This window comes from Coturnix japonica, chromosome 4, assembly GCF_001577835.2.
Source record: "Coturnix japonica isolate 7356 chromosome 4, Coturnix japonica 2.1, whole genome shotgun sequence".
Classification (NCBI taxonomy): Eukaryota; Metazoa; Chordata; class Aves; order Galliformes; family Phasianidae; genus Coturnix; species Coturnix japonica.
Window position 1 is genome coordinate 29,504,588 of NC_029519.1, and position 23,086 is coordinate 29,527,673.

Sequence of the window (23,086 nt, forward strand, 5' to 3'; positions counted from 1 at the left end):
ATCTGCTTTGTTCGGAAGCAGAACTGACTTAACTGACTGTAGCTTAGAACTACTGTTTGGTTTATGCCCCCTTATAACACTAAGCACGAAAAGATATTACACTACACAAGGCATTTTCATCCATGAAATGTATATGGCACAGATGCAAAATTTATCCTTCATCAACACCTTGAATAATTTAAAGCAACCAATTCGTTGGTACTCAATGAATGCAGATGGAATAAGCATTGGTGGATTCAAAGTACAGCGAAATCAAAAAATACCTGCTTGGCTGCTGAAGAAGAAATGTCTCTGTTTTCTAGAAGGTTCAGAAGGTCGGCTAGGAGAAAAGAACTGATGGGGCTGTGGAAAAGGGGGACAGGAGTTAGAGAAGAGGACAAGTAACAGATTTATGCCACTGTTGCTTGTCTAAATGTCACACAGTTTAGCATGACAAGCTAGTATTTTTTTCCCCCCGTGATACACCATATTTTGATCTTGACTGCCTGATTATGCCTTATCATTGCCCTCTTCTCTGGAAGGCATTTGGTTAACTTCATTAATCATGACAGTGTCAAGGCCTAAGCAGCACTGCCTAGGATAACCAACCTCACAGATGATAACTAAAGCAGAAGTCAGCATCAGAGTGACATGATACTGTTCTTGGTACATGAGAAAAGGAGCAATTTTATTTCACCACTGTTGTAACTGAGAAGCCTGACCTTTCCTTTGCTGTAAGGGAATGTTGTTTTAAGTGACTGAGTAGGTCACTCAGAATCCAGCCGATCACTTTCTTTGGCTTCATTCGGGTCTGTTTTACCACACTTTCAAAGAATTCCATTAATCCATCTTCATTCTGTTAAAGAAAAATTAAATGCATCAGATACTGAAATGCAAGCTGATTAATTACACAGTTTGAGTCAGACTAGAAATGCTAAAGTAAACTAAAGAAAGTAAGAAAGCTGCAAGACTATGGAGTAATATTATAATAAGTAAACAAACTACAGTGTGCCTAGAATGCACGCATACAGCTTATCAGATGTCAGCCTGCTCTAACATAACTTCCATAGTTGAGTGATCTTTCTCTCACATCTTCCTTTAAATTAATACCTGGGGAGAACCTTTTTCATCTTGTCCTTTGTCTTTAAATTTTAATATAATGCTCCATACACAGTCTCGCTATCATTTACCAAAAAAAGACTCTGGCTGAAACTGCCTATAGACACCTCACTCTTGATCTTGCAATCACTTATTTTGGACTCATGGAGTAAGGTCAGCTTGTAGTCACCCCTGAGTGATATGGAAAGGTCACGCTGTAAGAACAGGGGTTTTATGTTTCTAGATTTTTCACAGAAGCTATGCAAGGCTTTGCACAGCGCCCTAAGTGCTCAGAAGGTATGATAGTAGGGGATTCAATTTATGCTATAAGTGAAATCTGAGATTGTTTTCAGAAGAACAGATAATGCAGAGCCTGTTGAATGCTGTGCTGTTTGATATCAGGGCACTGGCAGTTCTTTATCTGCAGCACGGAACTCATTAGGTCCACTGAAGGCAGAAGAGACATTAAGTGTCAGGAAGAATTCTTGCCGCTGGATTTCTGCAGAGTATGGCATAAATGAAGAGGAGGTCTCACCAGCTCTCAGAAGAGGTAACAGTTTAGAGGCAGCCACCAAGTTAGTTATTCCATACATACAGTCATCACAGCAGAAACATCTTCCAAGCACACAGTAATTGCAGGCAGATCCCTGCGAATACTTCTAAGCAAAAGAGAGTGCAGGCACTCAACTAAACCAAAGCCTGACTTTTCCACTGAAACTCAGCCCTGTCAAAGCAGACTTCCTTGTCCTTGTATTTAAAGGCAATTTACCACTATAGCAATACAAAATTTTGGACTTTCCACCCTCCATAACATTCACAAAAGAAACTTCCAACATCTCAGGATACTGGATTCATTAGTATAAAGTACTGCTCTTAAGGAGTTTACAATCTACTGCTCTCTGTTCTCAAAAACAGAACAAAAATTACTTCAATTAGTGGGCTGATGTGCTATAAAACTACTGTGACAAAAATCAGACTCTCTCCCTTTACTTTGAGACCATGAAGAGAAAATTGAAGCTGTCAGCCTCAACAGGCCACCAAGGACTTCTGTGAAGCAAGGCTGATTTGGTTAACTGCTCCTCTAATACACATAGGTAAGCTATAGGTAAGCTTGCTTTCCTCTCCTGTGCTGTTACACGTTCACTTAAAAGAAGAATGTGAAATCTAAGGTTAAATATATTTAAAAAATACATTTTTAATTATCAAAGTACATTAAATGATTAAGAACTGTGCATGCATGTAGTGGAATTACTAACATGATGAACTACTAAATATTGTACTCTCCTTAATTCACCTCAGGATTCATTTGCACAAACACTGATTATTTAAATGGCAGATTACCTTCCATTAGAACACTTGTCCAATTTAGGTAAGAAAAACACCTGTGTACAAATGCTGTTGTTTTTATTTCAGTGGATACTGCAGAGGGTTTCACAAACAGTCTAAGCAGAGCAGCGTAGCTACAACATCACGTGCACAAAAACAACGTCTGCAGATGCCACATGTCTGAGTGCAGCCTGCACAGCTCAGATGCTGCACACCCAACACTTCTATCACGTAGATGATGGAGAGCAGGACGCCAGCACTGGGCACATTCAGATTTCTGGATACCAACAGCCTGGCTAGAGTTACAGCACTGATGCCTCTGCCAGACCTTTGAGAAATCAAGGGCAAACATACCCTGCCTTCCAATTTCCATCAGAGGATTTCCAGGCAGCAAGAGGAGAAAAGCCCAGAAATACTCAGACACATCTGTTTACAGATGCTACAAGGCACTGAGCCCCACACTTGCTTCTTCAGCATGGAGAAATGGACAAATTCTATTGCCATTCTTTATTATTTTTACTTTTCAAGTGGTTGCCATTTGCTGTAGCCAAAAAGTAGGAAACCCAGCAATTAAATGATCGAGGCAGAATCTCAGAACATCAAAATGACTGACAAAAATGAAACACCTTCCTTATTTTCTTGCCATTAAAAAAAAAAAAAAAAAAAAAAGTTACTGTGCTATTTGAACTTTGCTTTGTTGTGCATTTTGGTCAACTTTTGTCTTGCTAGATTCAGTCCAGCCACCAAATCTATTTCAGGAACTTTCACTCAGAAAAATGTCTTTAACCGTAGGAAAAAATAACCAGGGGGCAGCTCTGGTACATTGAGCTCTACTATCCATCATCTCACTTCTAAAACAAACAAAAAAACCCACTGAAATATTAATTTAGCTTCTTCTCTACTAATCTGACACCACAATTTCCTCTGTGCTGTCTGTATATACTGCGTATTTCTGCACTATAAATTATGCCCCTGCTTGGGTCTCCCATTACACACCAAATATGCTGCAACTTATTCATCAGAATGTCAACTGCATGACTCATGGCATTCCAGTACTTCAACCACGATGCGAATTTACTTCTGGTACATGGTTTAACACCATCATTTAATTCTACCGAGATGTCAAAACGTAACGGCAGAGTGATTCTGAGTGCTCTGTAAACAAGTTGCAAACAACACATTGTTTTACACACAACCACGGGTGTAATCTGCAGGGACATTGGGTCTGTAATGTGAACTTATGCCTTTAAAGACCAATAGTTGCCCAAAGCACTGAAGGAGAAAACTGTATCAGTTTTCACAGATCTCATTTTCTGCTTTCTTCTTCCCATTTTCACCATCGCGGTTCCCACAATAACCAACTGTGAGGTAACAATTGCTGCAAAAATGTGGAAGACTGTCAAGGAAAAAAGCAGAAAATCTACACTATTAAAGTGGAAACGAAGAGCAGCCAAAGAAAGACAGATCAAACTCTCCTTCTGACTTGTTACATAAGACTTTAGGTTCTAAAAAGCAGCATAAATTCACCTGCACACCAAAGTATATGAGGGTGGCATAATGTAAACAAAGTGGTCAGAACCACTGGTATCCCTTTCTGACTGTATAAAGGATTCACAAATGCCAACTGTTACAGTGTAGAAGTGAGCCGAAGCCAAAGCAGAACTGCCAGTTTTATCTGAGCAAACATAAAGGTATGCAAAGACATAGAATACAAAAGAGATCAGGTTGTTTCTTCCTAATGCTGCACTGGGACACAACTGATCTATTTTATTTGGTTGGACCTCAGCATGGGTTTGGAAGCAATACAACACATTCATATCTATGCCAATATATCCTCTTTTTTTTTGCTCCCTCCACCCTTCCCTCCAGGAAAGATGACCATAATATTATACTACTGTAGTTCTGAGATCCTTCTTGACTGAGGAGCAGTATTTTCCAACCTAACAGTTTACACAGCAAACTGCATGCAGAAACCCAAATGCCATGGAGTCTACCTTGCTTAAAGAATTTTGTCTTTACAAATGCGATGGATTTTGCATGAAGAATATCAGCAATTTCATTCATTTTTTGCAAGTTGTAGAAAACCCATCCAAAATCTATCACTTTACACTTAAGAAATCTCAGACAAAGATATCAACAGTTAAAGCCCTCCTTCCATCTCAGCTAATCTTGTAATTAGGCAAACCTGGAATCTTACATTCTTGATACTGCAGTATGTTTCTGTATATGAGAATAAAAGTCTTGAAGCCAGCTCAGAAACTAACTACTTCTCACGTACAGTATTGTTTTATTGTAACTTTTGTGCTTGATGTTTTCTCTTAACAAGTTGGCACAAAGCAGAGATTTTGCATTTTAGAGTCATCCCTCCACCACCACCATTTATTTAATGAGCACTCCTGGGTGCTCTAACCTGAACGAATGCTCATTAGATTTGTGCATCTGGCCCTATCAGCAATCTTCTGTAACTTCTTCCCATGTAAGCTTAACACAGCCATGGCCATACCATTTGCAGATGAATTAAGGTTAACTAGTCTCCCAGTGAACAGGCAAGCAACTTTTATGGAGAGTATACAGACCGCCATCCTAATGCACAATAAAAGACTCACAGTGAAGAAGTGCTCACTTCATGCATTCAAATGGATACATTATCTTATTACAAGCTGCATCTCAAATTTCAGCTTGGAGCTCATTAATTATCTTACATGCCGCAGAAAGGAAGAAGTTAACAGAGAAAAAGCAAAGGCACTAGAGGATTTCAGAGAGCTCTTGGAAGGAAATGGGAACTGATGAGGCAAATACACAGGGCTAGTTCACGACGATGACAGAAACCACACAGCAGAAGCTGTCGATACTGTCAAGATTGAAGCAGGCTAAGGAGTAGGTCGATGCCAAGTGAAAGAAGAGGGTGTATTGAGCACGGCTGGGATGAAGTTAATTTTCTTCATAGCAGGCCATAGGGCGCTGTGTTTTGAATTTGTGACCAAGACAGTACTGATAACATCAGTGTTTTGGCTGCTGCTGAGCAGAACTTGCAGAGCATAAAGGCTTTTTCTTTTTCCCACTCTGCTCCCACAGCGAAGACACCAGGGTTGGTTTAGAAGAACAGCAAATCTAAATTGAGTAAGAAGATGCTTCATGTCTTACAATGTTGTACGCAGCAAGAAAAACTGAGGGCAGAAGTAGTTAGAGACTGGCTGGGCATCAGGCTCCTTGTGGGATGTGAAGAGCAGTGGCCTTTGCATCACTTTTGTGGGTTTTTTTCCTTCCTCCTTCTCACACTTAGTAAGTGCTGCCTGTATCTCAACCCACAAATTCTCTTGCTTCTGCTGCTCTTATTCTCTCCTTCATCTCTCTGGTGGGAAGAATGAGCACAGAACCATGTGCCGCTTAGCCACTGGCCAAAGTCAACCAACCTCAGGGGGGAAGATCTAAAAGGAGGGGGAAAAAAAGCCAGAAGAAAACAGAGTGCAGAACCTATCTGCTCTTCTGAGCTGCTTTTAATTTGTGAGAAACGTGTCCGTGTGAAAAAACTCACATGTGGACAGGAATACTGTCTGCTAGATTACGTTTTGTAACTCACACAATGAAACAGAAAGGTAAGATACCACTGACACCTCAGTGCTGTCACTGCAGCCTCGTGACTTCAATAAGACTTACAACACACCTGCCCACCGAACAGAAGATGTGTAACTCACTAAAACAGCACACTGGCACAAAAGCAGTTTTCCTAACAGCTTACTTCAGAAGAAAGAACCATTTTCTTTCCCCTGCAGAACCAGCTTCTATACAAATGTGAAAATACACACAGTGTGCACATTACAAGTTATTAAAGGGATATAAGGAAGTTAAGTTTGGTGCACTGCTTTACCTGCATTTACAGTCAAAGGAAAGGAACCCCTCTAGAGGACAATTTGAAGTAATTATAGTTCCACTTGGAATCTCACAATGAAGAAGCCCTTTCCTTCTGTCTCCATGAATCACAGAGGTAACCAAAGCAGGACACCACCCTCGCTCAGCTGGCTATCTGAAATGTCTAAACTTGGGTGGCTTAACACAACCCAGATATCACTGGGGAACCAAGATAATTCAGTTTGTATTTGAGACGACTGCAGTCCTTAGAATAATTTTGAAAGTTACGACATTTTGCTGCCATTTCCTTATTTACACTCACATTTGCCATATCTTTTTTTTTCCTGGATCCTCTCTTTTCAATCTGTCCTGGGTAAACTGCATTGTGAGGTCAAACCTAATACTGTACAGCCATTTTGTGTAATTAGCTGTTAATGAGTTTGATGTTTTTTCCCCAAAAATAAAATAAAATGGAGACCAGATCAATGAAGGCATGTGAAGCTAAGAGATTTAGACTATGGGTTTTCCTTCTGCAGTCAGGAAAGTACGTCTATTAATTTGTTAAATAACGACAGTGTGCCCAGCCTTGTACCAAACCCAAACCCGAAGATAAGAAGAATAAGCACTTTCAGGCAAGGATTTGTCAGCAGGAAGTTGTACATTTGCTGCAGTCAGTCACTAGTTTGTCCATGTGTAGACAGACGAGATCGATATTAAGTAATAGTTATCTGACTGCACCTTGCATGAGAAATGCTTTTTCTAGGCACACGGTGCAGGGTTTCTCTTCTTCCCATTATTATGTGCATATGGCTTCAGGGTATAAAAGTAGGCAGCAAACTGGACACATTTCCAAATAAAAAAAGTCATGAGAACTGGTAGCTGGTTAATAACAACATCCGTAAATGGTTTTGAATACAGTGCAACTTCTGGAGTTGCTATGTTTATTTTAGCACTTGATCAATAGACCTACCACTAAGGTGAAGCTGTGTTCAGGAAGAATCCCATACAGTTCAACAAGCTTTGCTCTCTTCACACTGGGAAGGTCAGGAAGTCTCTCATGAATCCAATCGATATTTACCACTTGCTGATTGTTCACATTAGCTGGCAAAGATTTAGCATCATATAGAATCAATGGGGGAAGATTTGGTTCTGGCATAAACCTAAAGATGAAGAAAAACTTCTTTAGAAATACTGTCAGGTAAAAAGCTAAACAAGAAGGAAGAAAATAAATACGATAGGTTTATGCTGACTTGGAAATTACATTGTTATCTGTAACAAAACATTAAAAATTCATGATGGTATGTCAGTGGAAAGTAGTAAGAGATCAATTCATCAGCTGTTGCGAAGTCCCTATTCTCTCCCCTATTCTCTTAAGTATTTGCAATTATTTGTCAGAGTCAATGATAGAAAAAGATTAATTACATTAAGAATCGCAATAAAAACAATAGTTATGGAAACAATCTATTGCTTTTGGCATCGAGCATGAATTGTAGATCTAGATAAAAACAGGGAGTGGACTGGCAGGGAGAAACCCAGATTGAAAGCCAGCCGCCAAGAGTGATTTGGGCAGGCTGCGACCTTTTCCATGCTGACTTAAAAACCTTAATGAAATCCCATGCTGTGCTAAAAGCAAAGTTACTGCGCTCATCAGGGTGTCACCACAGAACAAAAGGCTCGCTTAAAGACGAGGCCAATTCAGACCACTGCAATAACTTTGCAGCTGAAGCAGAAACCTCACTTTCACATGATCAAACAAACGGTTCAAAAATTTCATGACAAGGGACACGAGGCGCTCTATAATTTTTATCTCCAGTCTGTCTAAACAGAGATCTTAAGTCTAATGCATAGTGTGCAAGCAGTAATTTACAAAAAATCTGAGAAAACAGTTTAATACTGATCATAATCTTAGCACTAGCAATAACCTCTGGCCTTCACTTGAAGTATCTTGGGCTCGCCAGTTTTGCCTAGGTTTGCTTGAGTTTTCTTTTGCATTTGTTCTAACTAGCCTTGTTAAATAAGTCAGCAACTACCACATTAAGGAATTCACAAAATGATCACCGTCTTTTCTGCTGTTTCCACAAATGCTATTTGCAAAAGCAGATTTAAACATAAAGTTTGTGTAATGTTTTCAAAATCCTTGCTCTGCTTAAGTAAGGGTATATGTACAATTAACAGGAACACAGAACTATGAGGCTCACAAAGTTCTGCAGAGCTGCAGTTCTCCAACTGGGAAGTGACCTCTGGGAGTAACAGGAAAATTGGACCTGAGATGAAAAGCCAGGAAACGACTAAGTTGATCAGCATATAGGATGATGGAGGCATGCAAAGAGCAGTAGAGAGAAGCTCAGGGACCTCAACAGTCACCGAGCTGTACTCTTACGCCCCATCCATCCGACACTACTCTGATTACCTTTTGTACAAGAGCACGCAGCAGATACGCTGTTGTTTTGCAGCACTGACCCAACATTTCTTCCCAGCAGCACTGCTTCTGACAGTTATGCCTTATTCTCTTGCCCTCCAGACAGATCTTCCTTGGTTGGCTGTGTATGGCTGTGTACGTATGACTTTGCTGTGAGCAGATTACAGACTGTGCACACCAATCTTCAACAGTCAAACTGTGACGGCTGCCATCTCACATCAGTGCAAGGCAGTAAGTATTTAGCTGGGTAACAACTTCAGTCGATCTTCATAGATCTTAAGGTAGAAATCTGCCTAAGAATGCTGACGTTCCTCAACAGCAGTTAGAACTTTCAAACAGTGTGTATGATAACAGAATTTAAGCATGAAGAGGCAGGGACTACTATATGAGAATAATTTCTCTCAGTACATATTTAAAGCAGGAGCAGTGATCATCTCTGAATATTCTCACACTTAACTTCAGGCATTCTTAACAATATACGTGCACTGGCCACAAAGCAAACCTTCAAATCGCCTAATTTGAGCTAAACTACTCCAGATTAGTTCTTAGAAAAGGTTTTTGTGTATCATCACTGCTAAATCCAATAGAGGCTATGGGATCTAGAGGAGAACTTCTCAGACTTGTACTGATTCTGACAGGTCTCTTTCCACTGTAAGTTCCATTTCCACATGCATTATGCTGAACAAGCTTATTAAATATATTAAGTGTAGTCAGCGTAACAAGTTTCCAGTTCTTGAAAAGACAACATAAATATATATATATATACCGATAATCTTGCTTTCCCTCTTTGTCTCTCATTGGTACAGTGCACCTAAAATAAAACAAAACAGATGAGAGACGTGAGAAGTGATGCCCCATTGGATTCCCAGCAAAAAGGTAAAACATAAGCCTCGCCTCATAACGATCAGGAGAGTGCCTCAAAGCCACTTCAAAGAAAGCGTGTATGTAAGAGGGCTGTCATTTTCACCCAGACGCTGCTTGAGGTAGCACACAAACTGTTGTAAAAAGCCTCAACTTCAAGAATAAGTTTCTACCATTGAGGAGAGCATGCTTGTGAACGTTAGCTTTAGAAGACAAGTTGAACGATACCAAGTCATCTCCTCCGATCAGGTCACCGGGCATCCCTAGTACTGTAAAGCTGTTATTACTGATATTTCTCCAAAATAAGAACTCACCCAAGCTTAGAATCAAAGGCTCTTGTTTCATTCAGAACTGTTCCTCCATTTTCAAGTTCTTTAATTTGCCTCTCTATTTCATAGTCTGGCAGAAACATGAGAAAAAAGAATAAGTTTACTATGCTGCACTATTAGCTTTTGTACATTCCACTATTTCATTTTCCACTGCTGTGCAATAATGGAAAAGTTAGTTGTTTTAACCTTAATAAAATCAACAGCAGTAGATGCAGGCAGAACTATTTCTCACTGTCTTTCTCTCCAGCACAGTTTCTTTCTCTGCATGTTTTCCTCATCTTCTTTTCTTTAAATAGAAAGCACTTTCTCCCAGGCACTGCAGCCAAGCCATACGTTCCTAGTGACCTTCCTTTCTCTCAGTGGAGTATTTGGGACGAGAATTCTCACATTCTCCTTGCCAGTTATATTTCGGAGATGTAATGATCATCCCTCCTTGCTCCTACCCAAGCTGCATCTGAACTTCACACATACAATTTACTGTATACATTGGAAAACGATCATCTACACTGAAGGACAAAGAGCTACTGCTAACGTATCTCAGAGCCAAACATACTAAACCCTGAATCATTTGCTTCGTTCTTCTTACAGGCAGAGGGATAAAAGTTGAAACTGCAGACTAATATAACTGCTATCTCCAGAGTACTCCAAATTAAGATCTCTTCTGTCAGGGAGCAGGACGATCTGGGCTGCTCCAAGAGGTGGGACAAGCCTGGAGCCAAGGACCACCACAGCACAAGAAGTGCCCTTGCATGTCTGAGCAGCATGGACAGATGCACGTGCTACTAGCAGGATTTACCGATAGTCTCAGACAAGGTGAGGGGGTGAAATGGGTCCAGGGTGCAGTCAGGGAGTTCAAACTGCAGCAGCAAATTGGCCAGATGTAGGATTGGAATAGTAACCATCATTTACCTATTGCTTTTGTCAGGAACCTTAAGCTATTGATATTCTTCACTTCGGTTCTTACTCCATAAGGCTCCCCAGGGCGATGCACAGAAACATTGGCATCCACTCTCAGCTGTCCCTCTGTAAAAGGAAACTTAATCAACAAAATAGTCCACCCTGTAAACTAGAGTAAAAACCCCAGCATGCATTAATAAACGTCATGTTATGTACAGATCATTAATAGCAGGCTTCCATACTTTGAGAAATGAATAACAACCCGCTCATAATAGCTTTCTGCTTTGATTCCATTTCAAGCTTCTGCCTCCAGTCATTCAAAATTTTCTGAGAATTCAACCTTTTTATTTTTGATATTACTGTTCATAATTCTTCTCTGAGAAAACTGTACGGCACAGTGCAGGGCAAAGCAAAAAGAGCTTCTGATTCACAGCCCTCAAAAAAAGGGCAGAATTAGACAAGCATCTTAAAGCAGTGCTCTGTGAGCTTCCATTCCTCTAAAAACAGCACAACGATACCTTCTGGAGTTACAATTTGATGGATATATACTACTCTGTCTTGGAACGCATGAACTTAGTTATGTTGAAGAGTTTTTACTAAGGTGCCCTTGGAAATTTATAGCCCAAGAACTAAATGTCAGAAGCTGTGGATTTTTTTTTGTAGTTTTCTTTTTCTCCTTCAAGAAATTGCAACCTTTTCTCTTCTCCAGATTTCCCCGGCTGACAAAAACACTGAAACTGAACACAGAGTTACATATAAAAACATCCAACACTTCTAGTTCAGAATGGGCCAACTTCCTCAGAGATCTCTGATGACTCAGCCTCAAGTAAACAGGACTTTTATCTTTCTAAGGTTTCTCCCTCCAAAGCCGTTTCTTCTAAGAAGAGAAGGTTTGCCACAGTTACTCAACTGGTGGAAAAAAACAAACAAACAAGGAAACAGGAGAGGTCATAACATAAACAAACATATATTCTTCCCATGTGCACAGTGAACTTTTGTAGCCTTACTCTTTGTGTTTAATTACAAATGCTGGTAAGAAGAAAACAACACTTGATATTTCCACGTGGTAACACTAATAAAGAAAGCACAAAGTAGCTCAACCTGTGAAAAGACTCCATGGCTCAGAATCCATCTATTGAGCAAAGGAAAAAAAATGACTGGAGACCATGTAGAAGTAGGTTGGATGACAGCACATTAATTTCTTCTGTCTTCAAAGAGTCTTTGCCAAACAGAAATGAAGGACAACAGTTTCTCAGCATCTCTTCCAGGAGAAGTGTTTTGCATATGCTTCCTCTTTGGAGTAAAACGAGTACTTGCTACAGACTAGGAACATACTTGTCCTGTTCTTGCTTCTACTTGAGACACAACCTGCTTCTACTTGGATGTGGGTGTCAGTTAGACGCAATAATGAAGTTAATCAGGTATAAATGAAAGGAGAGCCTGGCCCCAAATACTTTTTTAAAAAGCTCTTTTTCCTTTAAGCCCAGCTTCTTTTCATTTTCCACTGTAACCATCTTTTCATTTGTCTACTGAATTAACAGCATATAAAAGTGGGCACTTGTCTTCGCTGAACACACAAATAAAACACAGGTAAAATACGAGCATGTAAAACCCTTATTTGAAAGCAAGTAATTCTGACAAGGTAAACCACAGTAGAAAGCCCTTAACATGCTGTGCACATTTGCTATTTAGACTGGAAAAGCTTGTCAAGTGTTCCAGAAAGAAGGGTTGGTGCCAAAATGAGGGATTCCCCAAATAAAGAGGTCTCAGAAAGATGGTAGTGATTTTGGATAGAGAAAGGTGGGGAAAATCCCGAACATCAGAGAGATGTCTGGAGACAAATGGCTGGGGATGCCCAGGGACCTTGGCTGCTAATGCCTGAGACTGATATCCGCAAGCTACCTGCACAGCATGAACCAATACAGCTTTCTGCCCAGCCTCCTCAAATCAGCAGTGATCTCCCTAGTGTTCCTCTCCCTAGGGGAGGGACAGTGAGCCTGTGAAACTACCAAGTGAGGTAAAAGCTGAAATCTGGTTACTGCTTAAATTAACCCTGGTATCTGCTATAAGTTGTCATTTACTCCACCTCACATACACCATCATAAATTCACTGTTTTTACAACAATTTTATGTCCAGTCAAGGCCTGATAGACAACTCAGAGGATGATCCATACTCCTACTACTCTATGGGAGCTAAGGGAACTAGCTTCCACATTCTGCAACTAAGCACATAGCTTATGTGCTGCAGCACTGTAGCAAGCAGCATGAGAACAGGCAGGGAGAAACACCTCAAGAACCCTGGGGACATTCCTTCCTGTCTAGGTTTTTCCTATAAAATCTAACACTGCACAGCTCTGCAGAGGAAAGCAGGCCCATAAGCACCTCTGAAGCAAGGCAGACATTAGGGCAGGCTCGGAGGATTTTAGAAACAGCTAGAAAAGGCTCTGGGTTATAAGCAACTGCAGAGCAAAATAACCAGAAGCTGCAGAACTCCCACAAATGCAGAGAATTACAGGTGACAAAAGAACATGCCCTTCCCCCTCTGTACCTGCCATGATTGCCTGGCTGCTCCCAAGTGTCTGAAGAATAAGCTGAAGCTCTCTGACTGCTGCAGCTGCTTCTTCCCCACAGCACATATCAGGCTCCATGACAACCTCCATGAGGCCGACTCCTATCAGGGAAAGATGAGAGATTTCCAACAACAGCTTTTGATCTCAGCATATTAGAGTATAACTGGATAAACACATGTAAACACTTGGGTTTTTTTAGAGAATAAAACAAAATTTAAACAAATGTATTATTTAGTGACTGTCACGGTGGACCCAAGTACAGATGGCTATAAAAACTTTTCTTAAAGGAGCAGACAAACTGCAGACAGTACTCCACCCTCTGACTGACATGCAGAACAGGCATAAATATTCCGCTTTCCTCTGAGAGAGCTTCAATTAAAAGCCTATCTGATTGCAGACTCAAATGCATTTATCTTAAACTAATTTTGGAACAGACAGAACTGTAAAAACATGTAGTAGTTTTTAGTTTAGTATCCCTTTCAAAGAACATGAGCAGCCACAGCCCTTCACTTCAATGGGTATGAAGCACAGTGCCCATTAGCCTTGCCATCCAGGCCACAGCCTTTTATTTTGTATTGACTTGGTTCATTTTGTTTACAGTTTCAGAGCTTAAAGAGAAAATCTATTTTTTTTTTCAAAGCTAATAATTAAAAGAACTGCCCGACTAATGAATTCCAGCAGCTACTCCTATACACAGACTTCACTCATTTATGGTCTAAGATACACTTTTGTTTTTAAATAACACCTACAGTTGCAAGAGCTCCCACAGCTGAGTGGTAATTTCAGTGGTAAAATCAGTAATTTGCTCTTGCAAAATGTCATCAACCAACTGCAAAAGGAAAGGCCTATTAAAAATGCAAACATTTCCCAGCTTCAAGTGCAACATGTTTTCATTTTCAAGGAGAGAGATAACAGGCTATTTTTATTTTTCACTTGTTTTCAATCATTTGTTTACTTTTAAAGACTCAATATAGAAAGGAGGAGAAAAATAAGAGAACGGTCCAAGCTTACCAGCCCTATTCAAATCAACGAGGGTCTGGCTCCTTGCATCATCATGGAGACTCTTTCCACTGTCTTGCTCCAACTGAATTTGTTTAATTCTCACAGTTTTGGTCACCATCTGGCTCATTTTGTTATCTATGCAGAGACTGTATGACAGACTCCCATTCACCGCAATAGGAACTCTTTGCTGAGTGATTTGATAGCCAGCCTGTCAACAAAATCAACTTTATACTCCAATAAAACATTCACCTTATAGAAAGCAGCAACATGACCACGTGCAAGTACTATGGACTAAGAACATTAAACTGAAATAGCAACGTCTTCTACAATGAACTACATAAGAGGAAGGTACACATGCAAACAGGCAAATTCACATGTTATTTTGCTTAGTTGGAAAGGAAGGAAGCTAGAAGATGGGACTAGAATTCAGATTAGCTGTGAGAAGCTTGAGATCTGGGAAAAAATAAGAGCACTCCCTGGTACAGGCAAGCATACAATACTACACTAACAGACACAGCCAATAATTAACACTTGCCAGCAATAACATAAATTTCACTGATACTGCCCTGGTGTAGCAAATAGGCCAAAAGACGTTCTTCCACACTTGTAGCTCTATGATCATGTTTAATTTTGTCTGAAGACAGTGAGTGAATCCCAACCCCAAGCTAAGACTATCGCTCATCTTCCTATTAGGCTGAATTTCCCTTTCTGCCAGTTCAGTAACTTATTCATTTGAGTAAAAGGGAGAGAGGCAGTGGGGAAAATAAATACATAAATAAAATAAACAAAACTCTATTTCATTAATGCAGCAACTTAAAAGCTAAACACTACAACCCCATGTGAAGCACACAGCTAACAAATGCTACCTCATATCTGGGACTCCAAGCAAAGAGGAAACTGCCAGACAGAGACAGGGCTGCCCCTGACAAGGGGTTGCAATCACTGTGCTGATGTAAAATTACTCTTGAAGGATCAATTACTGCTTTGAGGCAGGGTCCCTGTCTCTTAGTCCTTGCTAGCCTGCTTATGCTCCCAGTAGTGAGAACTGAAAGAAACCTGCCAGATGCCAACAAACTGGGAGAAGCATTTGCATATTTTGCTCAGAGGAAGGGCTCAACCTAAGATTTAGAGATGGTGACAGTGCATTGGGATAGAGGACAATGGCCTGGCACAGTGAATAGCCCAACTTATACACGCAATGAAGTGCATGACCTTCTAGCCATAATCAACACAAAAGGAATCCCAAACATAGAATAGTTGACTGTGCAGGCTATACTAACCACACAGCTCTTCTCATCTCCTAAACCTTCTCATTAAAATGAATTTTTAAAGCCTGAAATGCTGAGTGACAATAAATAACAAGAATCTCAGTTCCTATCCAAAGGCCTATTTTCACAAGTAACAATAATCCCATTGTCAAAAGACCCTAAGAACAGGATTTATTTTATCAGCTCTATACAGCTCATTAGCCTAAACTCTGCATCTTATTACAGAGTTCCTGACTAGACTGTTTCACTGTGAAAAGCAGGTCAGGTGGTTTGTTGCCAATGCTTTAAAACTACAGAAGTCAGTCACTAGAAAACCAGAATTATATGTTCCAAGATAATAAAATCAGAATCTCCTTGACCAAATTTCCATCCTTATTTAACAAGAGACTCCTATAATTAATGTTCACAGACAATGGCTATCCACAGGATGCTGTACACTTTCTTCCACCTTACTCTTCTCCTTTACACACACAGATGCTTCTTTTAGATGGCAAAACTCTTTCATATAGTTTGAATGCAAAAGAGGGACATCAGGAGAAATCATGAGAATATTTGAGATTGCTTTCATTTTAATAGCAGAAACATCAAAGGTGACATGCAAATAGACCTGTGATGTTTCTTAAAGAAGTGTAAAAGAACTCTGAGGGCACAAAATAGCCTCTCTTAATGGCTCACAAATATTAGTAAAGTCATCCCCAGAAACAAAATGAGCAGTTACGTGAACTTCACAGAAGAGAAGCTACAACTCGCAACAGAAAGAAAGAAAACAGAACAAAAATCTCAGTCTCAAATAGACAACTATAATATCATTTTCCATCCAAGATGGGAAACAAGTGTATTTGAATGCTTTTTGTGCAACTTCAAAGTATTTCTAATGCCAGAACAAAGAGTGGAAGGAAGAACAACGTGGTTAATAATACAGCACCTCTACAAGTTTATTTGGGACCTGAGAAACCTCCCATTCTGTTTCTGTGGATGTCTGGGACACCTCACCTAGAAAGAGGATAAGCTGACATGACTGATCTTTCTCAAATAAAGAAAAAAAGCAGATATTTTTTCTTCTAATAACAGATCTTCAGCCTCAAATCAGAGAAAGCAAAACTATCGTTCCTCTCTTAGTTTCTCAACAATGAGAATAAGCTGATAGAAAAAGAACAGTTAGAACTAGAAAGAATAGAAATTTCTATTAAAAAAATTAGAAAAAAAAAAAGATTTAAACATTTCTGTACCTTGCTGCAATGACAAAATTTCTTCTTTATTTGACTGTTTCTACACCTACACCAAATGCAGCAAATCGCATTTGATTTCCAGTGACACTTTCTAACAAATATGTAAGCTACCAACCAACCCTCATTTGCCTTTTTTCTTTTTAATTATTGGAACAACAGACTGAGCAAGTTTTAAAAAGGAAATTAAATATTTTCAGATCCTTAAGCACAAACAAAAAAAGACACCATGATGTTTATGCCACTGAAACTTGTGTTTGTTATATATTCACGGTCAATGAAGGGCTATCATCAGATTGCTTTTATCCTAACAGACAATTAGTACTAAACACCAGGGATGGAAAAAACTTAAGGGGCAAAGCAGCTCCAGCTCCCAATTCAATTACGTTAAGCCACTGGAATTGTGCAGCTAAGCAAGGAGTCAGTAATCAGAGCAATCATATTCAATCAGTGAGCACCAGGGTACAGTTGTCTATTCATCAGGGCACAGCACAGCATCCTGTTGGGGTGAGCAGAACTCTGACTGAAAAACAGAAAAAGAATCTTTTCATTCATTCTCTATCACCACCCATACTCCAGACTCGTCCTTTCCTACAGCTGTAAAGGGACTGGTTACACTGCATACTTACAGGCAGATCTGCATAGAAATAGTGTTTTCTGTCAAACAAGGATTTCTTGTTTATAGTGCAGTTGAGTGCCAGGCCTGTCATCACGGCTGCTTCTACACATCTCCTGTTGAGAACCTAGGGAAACAAGACACAAGGTTTTGCTCAGATACTCAGTGTGCCACAAATGTTTCCCACCCACTGCCTTCTATGAAGTATATATTCAGTGTTGCTTGCCTTTAGACACCACGGTGCTTTCTTTTCCCTGAGTGGGTAGTTCTACTTATATAAATCATTAAAGCTGTGGTAGCTACAAATCTGCATAATTTCAAGACAGAAAAAAATGCCATTTTCATTTTGGCATGCCACGTAAGATGATGTGCACTGTTCTGGTTTGCTACTTTTTACCATCAACACAGTACTCTTGCACACTCAAAAATACAAAGGCAAATCATAAAAAACAATAATAAGACTTGCAACTAGCTGTCATGTCATACTGGGAGAACCGTGGATCTGCATTGGGGACTGCATTGCTATTTCATTACAACACCTCAGAACACCTGTAACCACCAAGTCACAGTGATTTCATGAGTATTTACACACAGATTTGCTCAATAAGGATAAAATTAAACACATATGTGCTTTGCTAAAGCGGAACCAAAGAGATGACATTAGGTTCTTAAGGAATGCCACCTGAGCTGAAGACCCAGCGAGGGTTTCACAAGGCAGATGAACGCAGTTTCTCACAATGAATCCACAGTTCTCAGTATTACGTCCCTCTGACTCCTCAGCAGGCACCAGGATCCAGAGGAGAAGGAAAATTTCACTCCAGAAAGCGCTGACAAGCAACGTTTCATAATTACAGCTTTTTTCAAATGTGCTCTCATTAATTTAACAGTTGGTTTAACTAACATCAAATAGATGAAACTGGAGAAAGGAGGGAAAAAAAGACCGAGTTTGCCTTAGTGCACCTCTGACACTCTCACATTGATGATATTTTGAAACAGGAACAAATGTTTATCCATTTCATTCTACACTGTAGAGCTGCCAAGAAGGCAATTTCCAGTATGACTATTAAAGGGGCACATTATGTAAAGGTATTTACCTGATTTCACCTCACTAACCAAGAAATAATAGGCTTAAATACTATTTTTTTTTCAATGTTTCTGAGAATATTTACTTTTTATATTTACCAGACTGGTTTCTGAAAACAGATTAAGCAACTGTACTTGCTCCATCACCCAGGTATTCACCTCAAAAAGCTTTTTTCAATTTGCTTTACTCCTCCAGTACAAAATAAAACAACTTTCACTGAGAAATAGGAGAAACTCTTCATCCAACAGAAGCTCAAAATTTGCTAATACAGACAAATTAAACATTTAAGACACATAACAAGGGAACTCTCAGATCTTCAGTGCAGCCATATATGGCTTACTACAACACCTTACCTGTTGGGACATATTTTATTCATTAAACATTTTAAAAGACACATAGAGCAGACTTTAAGAGATAAGAGAAAGAAAACCTCCCTTTGAAACGGATCTGTGCCACAATGAATGCAATTAGTCCTGACTGTAATCAAAACAGGTAACTTCAGAATATTTCCCTGTTTTGGTATCAGAGCTGCAGCTCATCACGCAATAGATGATCCTGCTTTCAGCAATCAAATGCTTTCAGACAGAACAGTAATGATATTATAAGAAAGCATATAACAGCACTTATTAACAGTTGAAATTGTTTAATGTTTAAAGTACCACTACATTTCTAATTTAAAAAGCAAATTTTAAGGCCTTATGGCATTATACTATTCAGCTTTACTAAATAGAGAACTACACCCATCAGTTCTTTATCCAGAAATCACTAAGGCTCTATGAAGACTGAGGAGACTCAAACTACTGCTGCACCAAAGTGCTGAATCCATGCCCAGTGACTTGCAACATTTCCTGACCACAAATGCTTGCAACTGATTCTAATTTGAGAACAAGATAAAACCCAACTAGTGAACCACTTTGGTGTCTCTGGGGAAAAACTAGCATAAAAATTCTAAGAACTGATTATTTTCCATGTAGTATTACTGATCACTTTGATGCCTGCAAAGTATGCCCGTCCCCAGTGTGCTGGGGCATAGTAGCCCAATCACTGTAAACAGATAATTGGTATTTCTTTATTGACTGATTTACTGTGGTGATAGAAGTCACTGCAAATTTCATCCTTCCTGCAGTGCCACGTGGAGATGTCCTTCTCCTGTCACGTTTGACTAAAACACCCAAATAAAAGTAAATTAAAAACCATCAGATGTCCCTCTACTTCCTCAAGAATCAAAAGTTATCCAATACTGCTCCATATCTGAACTGACTATCACTACTTATTCCAGCACTTGATCTACGCTGTGCATATAAAGCAGAATTGGCTAAGCAAACTACTAATTTCCTTCAAGCCGGCTTAGCTTCTTAAATAATCTGCAGTGATAAATATCAATTCAATATGTAAAACTTCCCATACTAATGACCTAAAACAAGTCCCTTCAGCTTGTTTATCTGGTAAGCTGTTATTAAGTTGACAGCTTTGACTAGCACCAAAGATGTAAATTACTGGCTTGAACTGACAAGCTGCCAGTCGGATGCGCTCGCAGAGTGGCTGGCCTTGAAAGAAAGCTATGCAGCTCCTGAACAGCTATGGACCAAACAAAGAACCTAGAAAGCCATCTTAAATATTCCTGGTCTTCTAAAACAGAAGCACCTCTCCCTGGTATTTACTTCAAGAAATTCCTAGAGAGCTACCACAGAAGGAGGTGTAAATTGTTTCTACTGGAAACTCTGCTCTCTCTCCCTTGTGGCAGCAGCACACCCGAAGCCTGTGCTACAGAACGAAGTATTTCTAGTACTAAATGCAATGAAGTCAACATAACGTCCCAGAAATGTAAAAATAAAATAAAAAGTAATTAAAAAATTGAATTTAAAAAAAAATTAGATCCCAGGGCATACATATTAATAAAGTAGATTCCATATTCATTCATTATCTTAAGACCTTCACTCCTACTTCTACACATGAAGAAATCAGCATCCGGTGATTACCTACAGGACCACTTATCTCAGAAATATGTAATTTTAGCTTCTTTTCATTTCAAAAACAGCTGGAAGAAGGAAGTAGTGCAATGTACTTAACCAGCTCTCCACAGACCTGGTAGTAATCTTTAGAAACCTGAACACAGATACATCTAATCATCTCTCTCAGTTCTCCTGTTTCATATCAGTCTGATTTTTATTTGCTTCCAATAATAGATATATTCAGTATTACTATTCTTACAGTTTTTCAAAGTACCACCTTGCTCTAATATATGGTTCTTTGAAGTGCATTAACAACTTCAAAATAAATTACTCTTTTATCTACTTAGAACAAATGTAATGGCAAGTTTTCAATCTGATACTGCAGTTGAGTACTTCAACATAGAGTTCCTTCATGGCATCCTCCTCCACACACAGAAGGGCATAAGTGTCTTACAGCCATGCGTGTACAGGATGTGTAGGACAATAAGCAAGAGCTAACCCTCTTCCAAATAACCCATTTATTCCTATAGAGCCATTGGGAACCACACTCCACCCCCCTGGGCATACAGTAACAAGCCAACATAAGTATTGTTATTTGTTTTGTCTTCCAAGAGCCTCAATATTCCAACAGATGAGGTTGTTATGTGTGGGGCAAATTCAAAGATAAGGCCAGCATCAGTTAACAAGTCCTGCATTTCAGTCCACGCATACTCCCAGCCCCAAGATAAGCATTATGCTCTCACCCCTAAGGAAAGGTGCAAGCAAGCAGGGAAGGAAGTGACAGCTATTTGAAATGAATATCTTAGACTAACAAGGAGACTTTAGAACAGAGAAAGAGAACAAATTGGCAACCGAGAAGCTGAAGCAGTATGTAGAGTTAAATATATCTTAATTCATTTGGTATCCTTATCTTTCTGCTGTCTGGTATCAAAGATATACGCTGCTATACGAAACGCATTATTATCCCTAACCTTGTCTGGTGGCAGGGTTGGCTTGCAGTGATGCAGCATACACTTATACATGGCATATCTCAAAAATAAGGAACTCTGACATCTTACGGAGCGCTCAGATCTCAAACGCATTACTTTCTGTGTATCCAAAGAATAACAAGGCACATTCCATTGAAGCTGAAGAGCTAGTTTGAGAGCTCATACCGCTAGGCTTAAAATAGGACCAACTATCTTCTAGTAGCAGTGATAACCAGGAAAACTCAGCAGCACTACAGAGAAATTATGACCCCTGAGAGTAAGAAAAACAGGAAGGTATCACCAAATTCAAGGCTATTTAAATACTGACTGCTGAGTTTCTCAACAACAGTTGCTAAAACCCACAGAAGGAAAATTCCATTCGAACTACTGTGTTCTCAGTGGAAACAATCAATTTTCAGGGCTGGTAGCAAGGCAGTCAATCCAGTGGCACTGCCTCAAACCAGTAATCTTCGTGTCTAAGTTTCCATCATCTGTGGTTACAGCCAAATAAACTTGTGCCGTTCACAACAGGTTCCAAGAAAAAGACAGAACAATGTACTGGAAATACAATGGTTAATGAACTCCATAATCTAACACTGTGTTTCTGTGACATTCTCACATCTGTGGCAAGTCCCACATCTATCCTTAATACCCTTCCTGCTGATAGCAGCATCTTCTGGGCATGCTACATGGTTTTTCTGAGCAGTGAGAAGGATGGGTACTCTGTTACACCAGCTGAAGTGTAAACCAATGCCAATACTATGTGAGATTCAGTTAAAGGAAGTGCTAGAGAAAACAATTCACTGATTCAAGAGGTCAGTGGCAGAACAGTGGCTAAAACATAAGCTATGCAATAATCTGACCAAATCCAAATTCAGACTTTTGACACAGACCTTTTTTCCTACACCGAGTTCTGCAAAAGTATAAGAAAGAAGCCTAATACAGCTCTTAAACTTGAATTACATTTGCTATCTTCAGTACACCTAATGTTCCCTAACTTGTTAAATAAAGAATAAATTCAAAGCACTTAAGACAGAACAGAATTGAAAGAGTTTCTTATCTTTGCAGGTGGTTGATTTCTCCTATGTTTGCCGAGGGTCAGTTCCCTTGTCTTAGTTGCAACAAATTCTGAAGTTTGATACACAGTGACCATCATCCCCTGACTTGGCTACCTGCTCTCTGCTCCTCACTGCTATTTCTGAGTTCACTAAAAGCTCACAGTCCCTTACAACAATTCTCTCAGCCCTTCTCCCTCCTTTTACAGTCTACTGAAATGCACTTATTTGCTCACCAGACAGAGCTCCCAGAAATACAGCTTACAAATTGAGGGTAAAACAGAGGAATAGCAGCATACACAAAGACAAGAATACACCAATTCAAGCTAATAATAAGTGACACAACACAGCAAATCTTGCTAAAAGCTGTTAAGGAATCAAACAAATTTTTTGTTATAATTCTTTATTAAAAGGCAAGAACAGCAGGCCCAATGAAAACTAATTTCCAATGAATAAGTATCCAAGTTTGTTTTACATAAGCAGTGATTTCAACACTCCCCCTTCCAAGATTCCCTTCATCTCTTCCCCATTCCATCAAACATCCCAAACTCAATTACTGATTTCCTCTTCAAGCGCTTCCTGATACA

The 23,086-nt window shown here is 39.6% G+C and overlaps 1 protein-coding gene and 2 long non-coding RNA genes across 5 annotated transcripts in view; 2 read left to right on the forward strand and 1 right to left on the reverse strand.

The window, feature by feature from the left end:
- GATB (glutamyl-tRNA amidotransferase subunit B) overlaps window positions 1-23,086 on the reverse strand; it is a 41,168-nt gene that overhangs the window by 8,994 nt on the left and 9,088 nt on the right. For all 3 annotated transcript variants that reach the window (XM_015861307.2, XM_032444494.1, XM_015861306.2), the window contains exons 3-11: window positions 17,454-17,567; window positions 14,340-14,538; window positions 13,307-13,429; window positions 10,771-10,884; window positions 9,847-9,931; window positions 9,438-9,482; window positions 7,223-7,412; window positions 702-835; window positions 264-342 (exon numbers count right to left, since the gene is read on the reverse strand). In XM_015861307.2, coding sequence (XP_015716793.1) covers window positions 264-342; window positions 702-835; window positions 7,223-7,412; window positions 9,438-9,482; window positions 9,847-9,931; window positions 10,771-10,884; window positions 13,307-13,429; window positions 14,340-14,538; window positions 17,454-17,567 — 1,083 coding nt within the window. The remainder of the gene's footprint in view (window positions 1-263; window positions 343-701; window positions 836-7,222; window positions 7,413-9,437; window positions 9,483-9,846; window positions 9,932-10,770; window positions 10,885-13,306; window positions 13,430-14,339; window positions 14,539-17,453; window positions 17,568-23,086) is intronic.
- On the forward strand, window positions 844-6,742 carry LOC116653389. Its single transcript, XR_004307095.1, has 2 exons — window positions 844-2,171; window positions 2,491-6,742. It is a non-coding gene; the product is annotated as an uncharacterized LOC116653389 (long non-coding RNA).
- On the forward strand, window positions 9,478-12,359 carry LOC107313230. The gene is made up of 3 exons (XR_004307094.1): window positions 9,478-9,547; window positions 10,450-10,674; window positions 11,468-12,359. It is a non-coding gene; the product is annotated as an uncharacterized LOC107313230 (long non-coding RNA).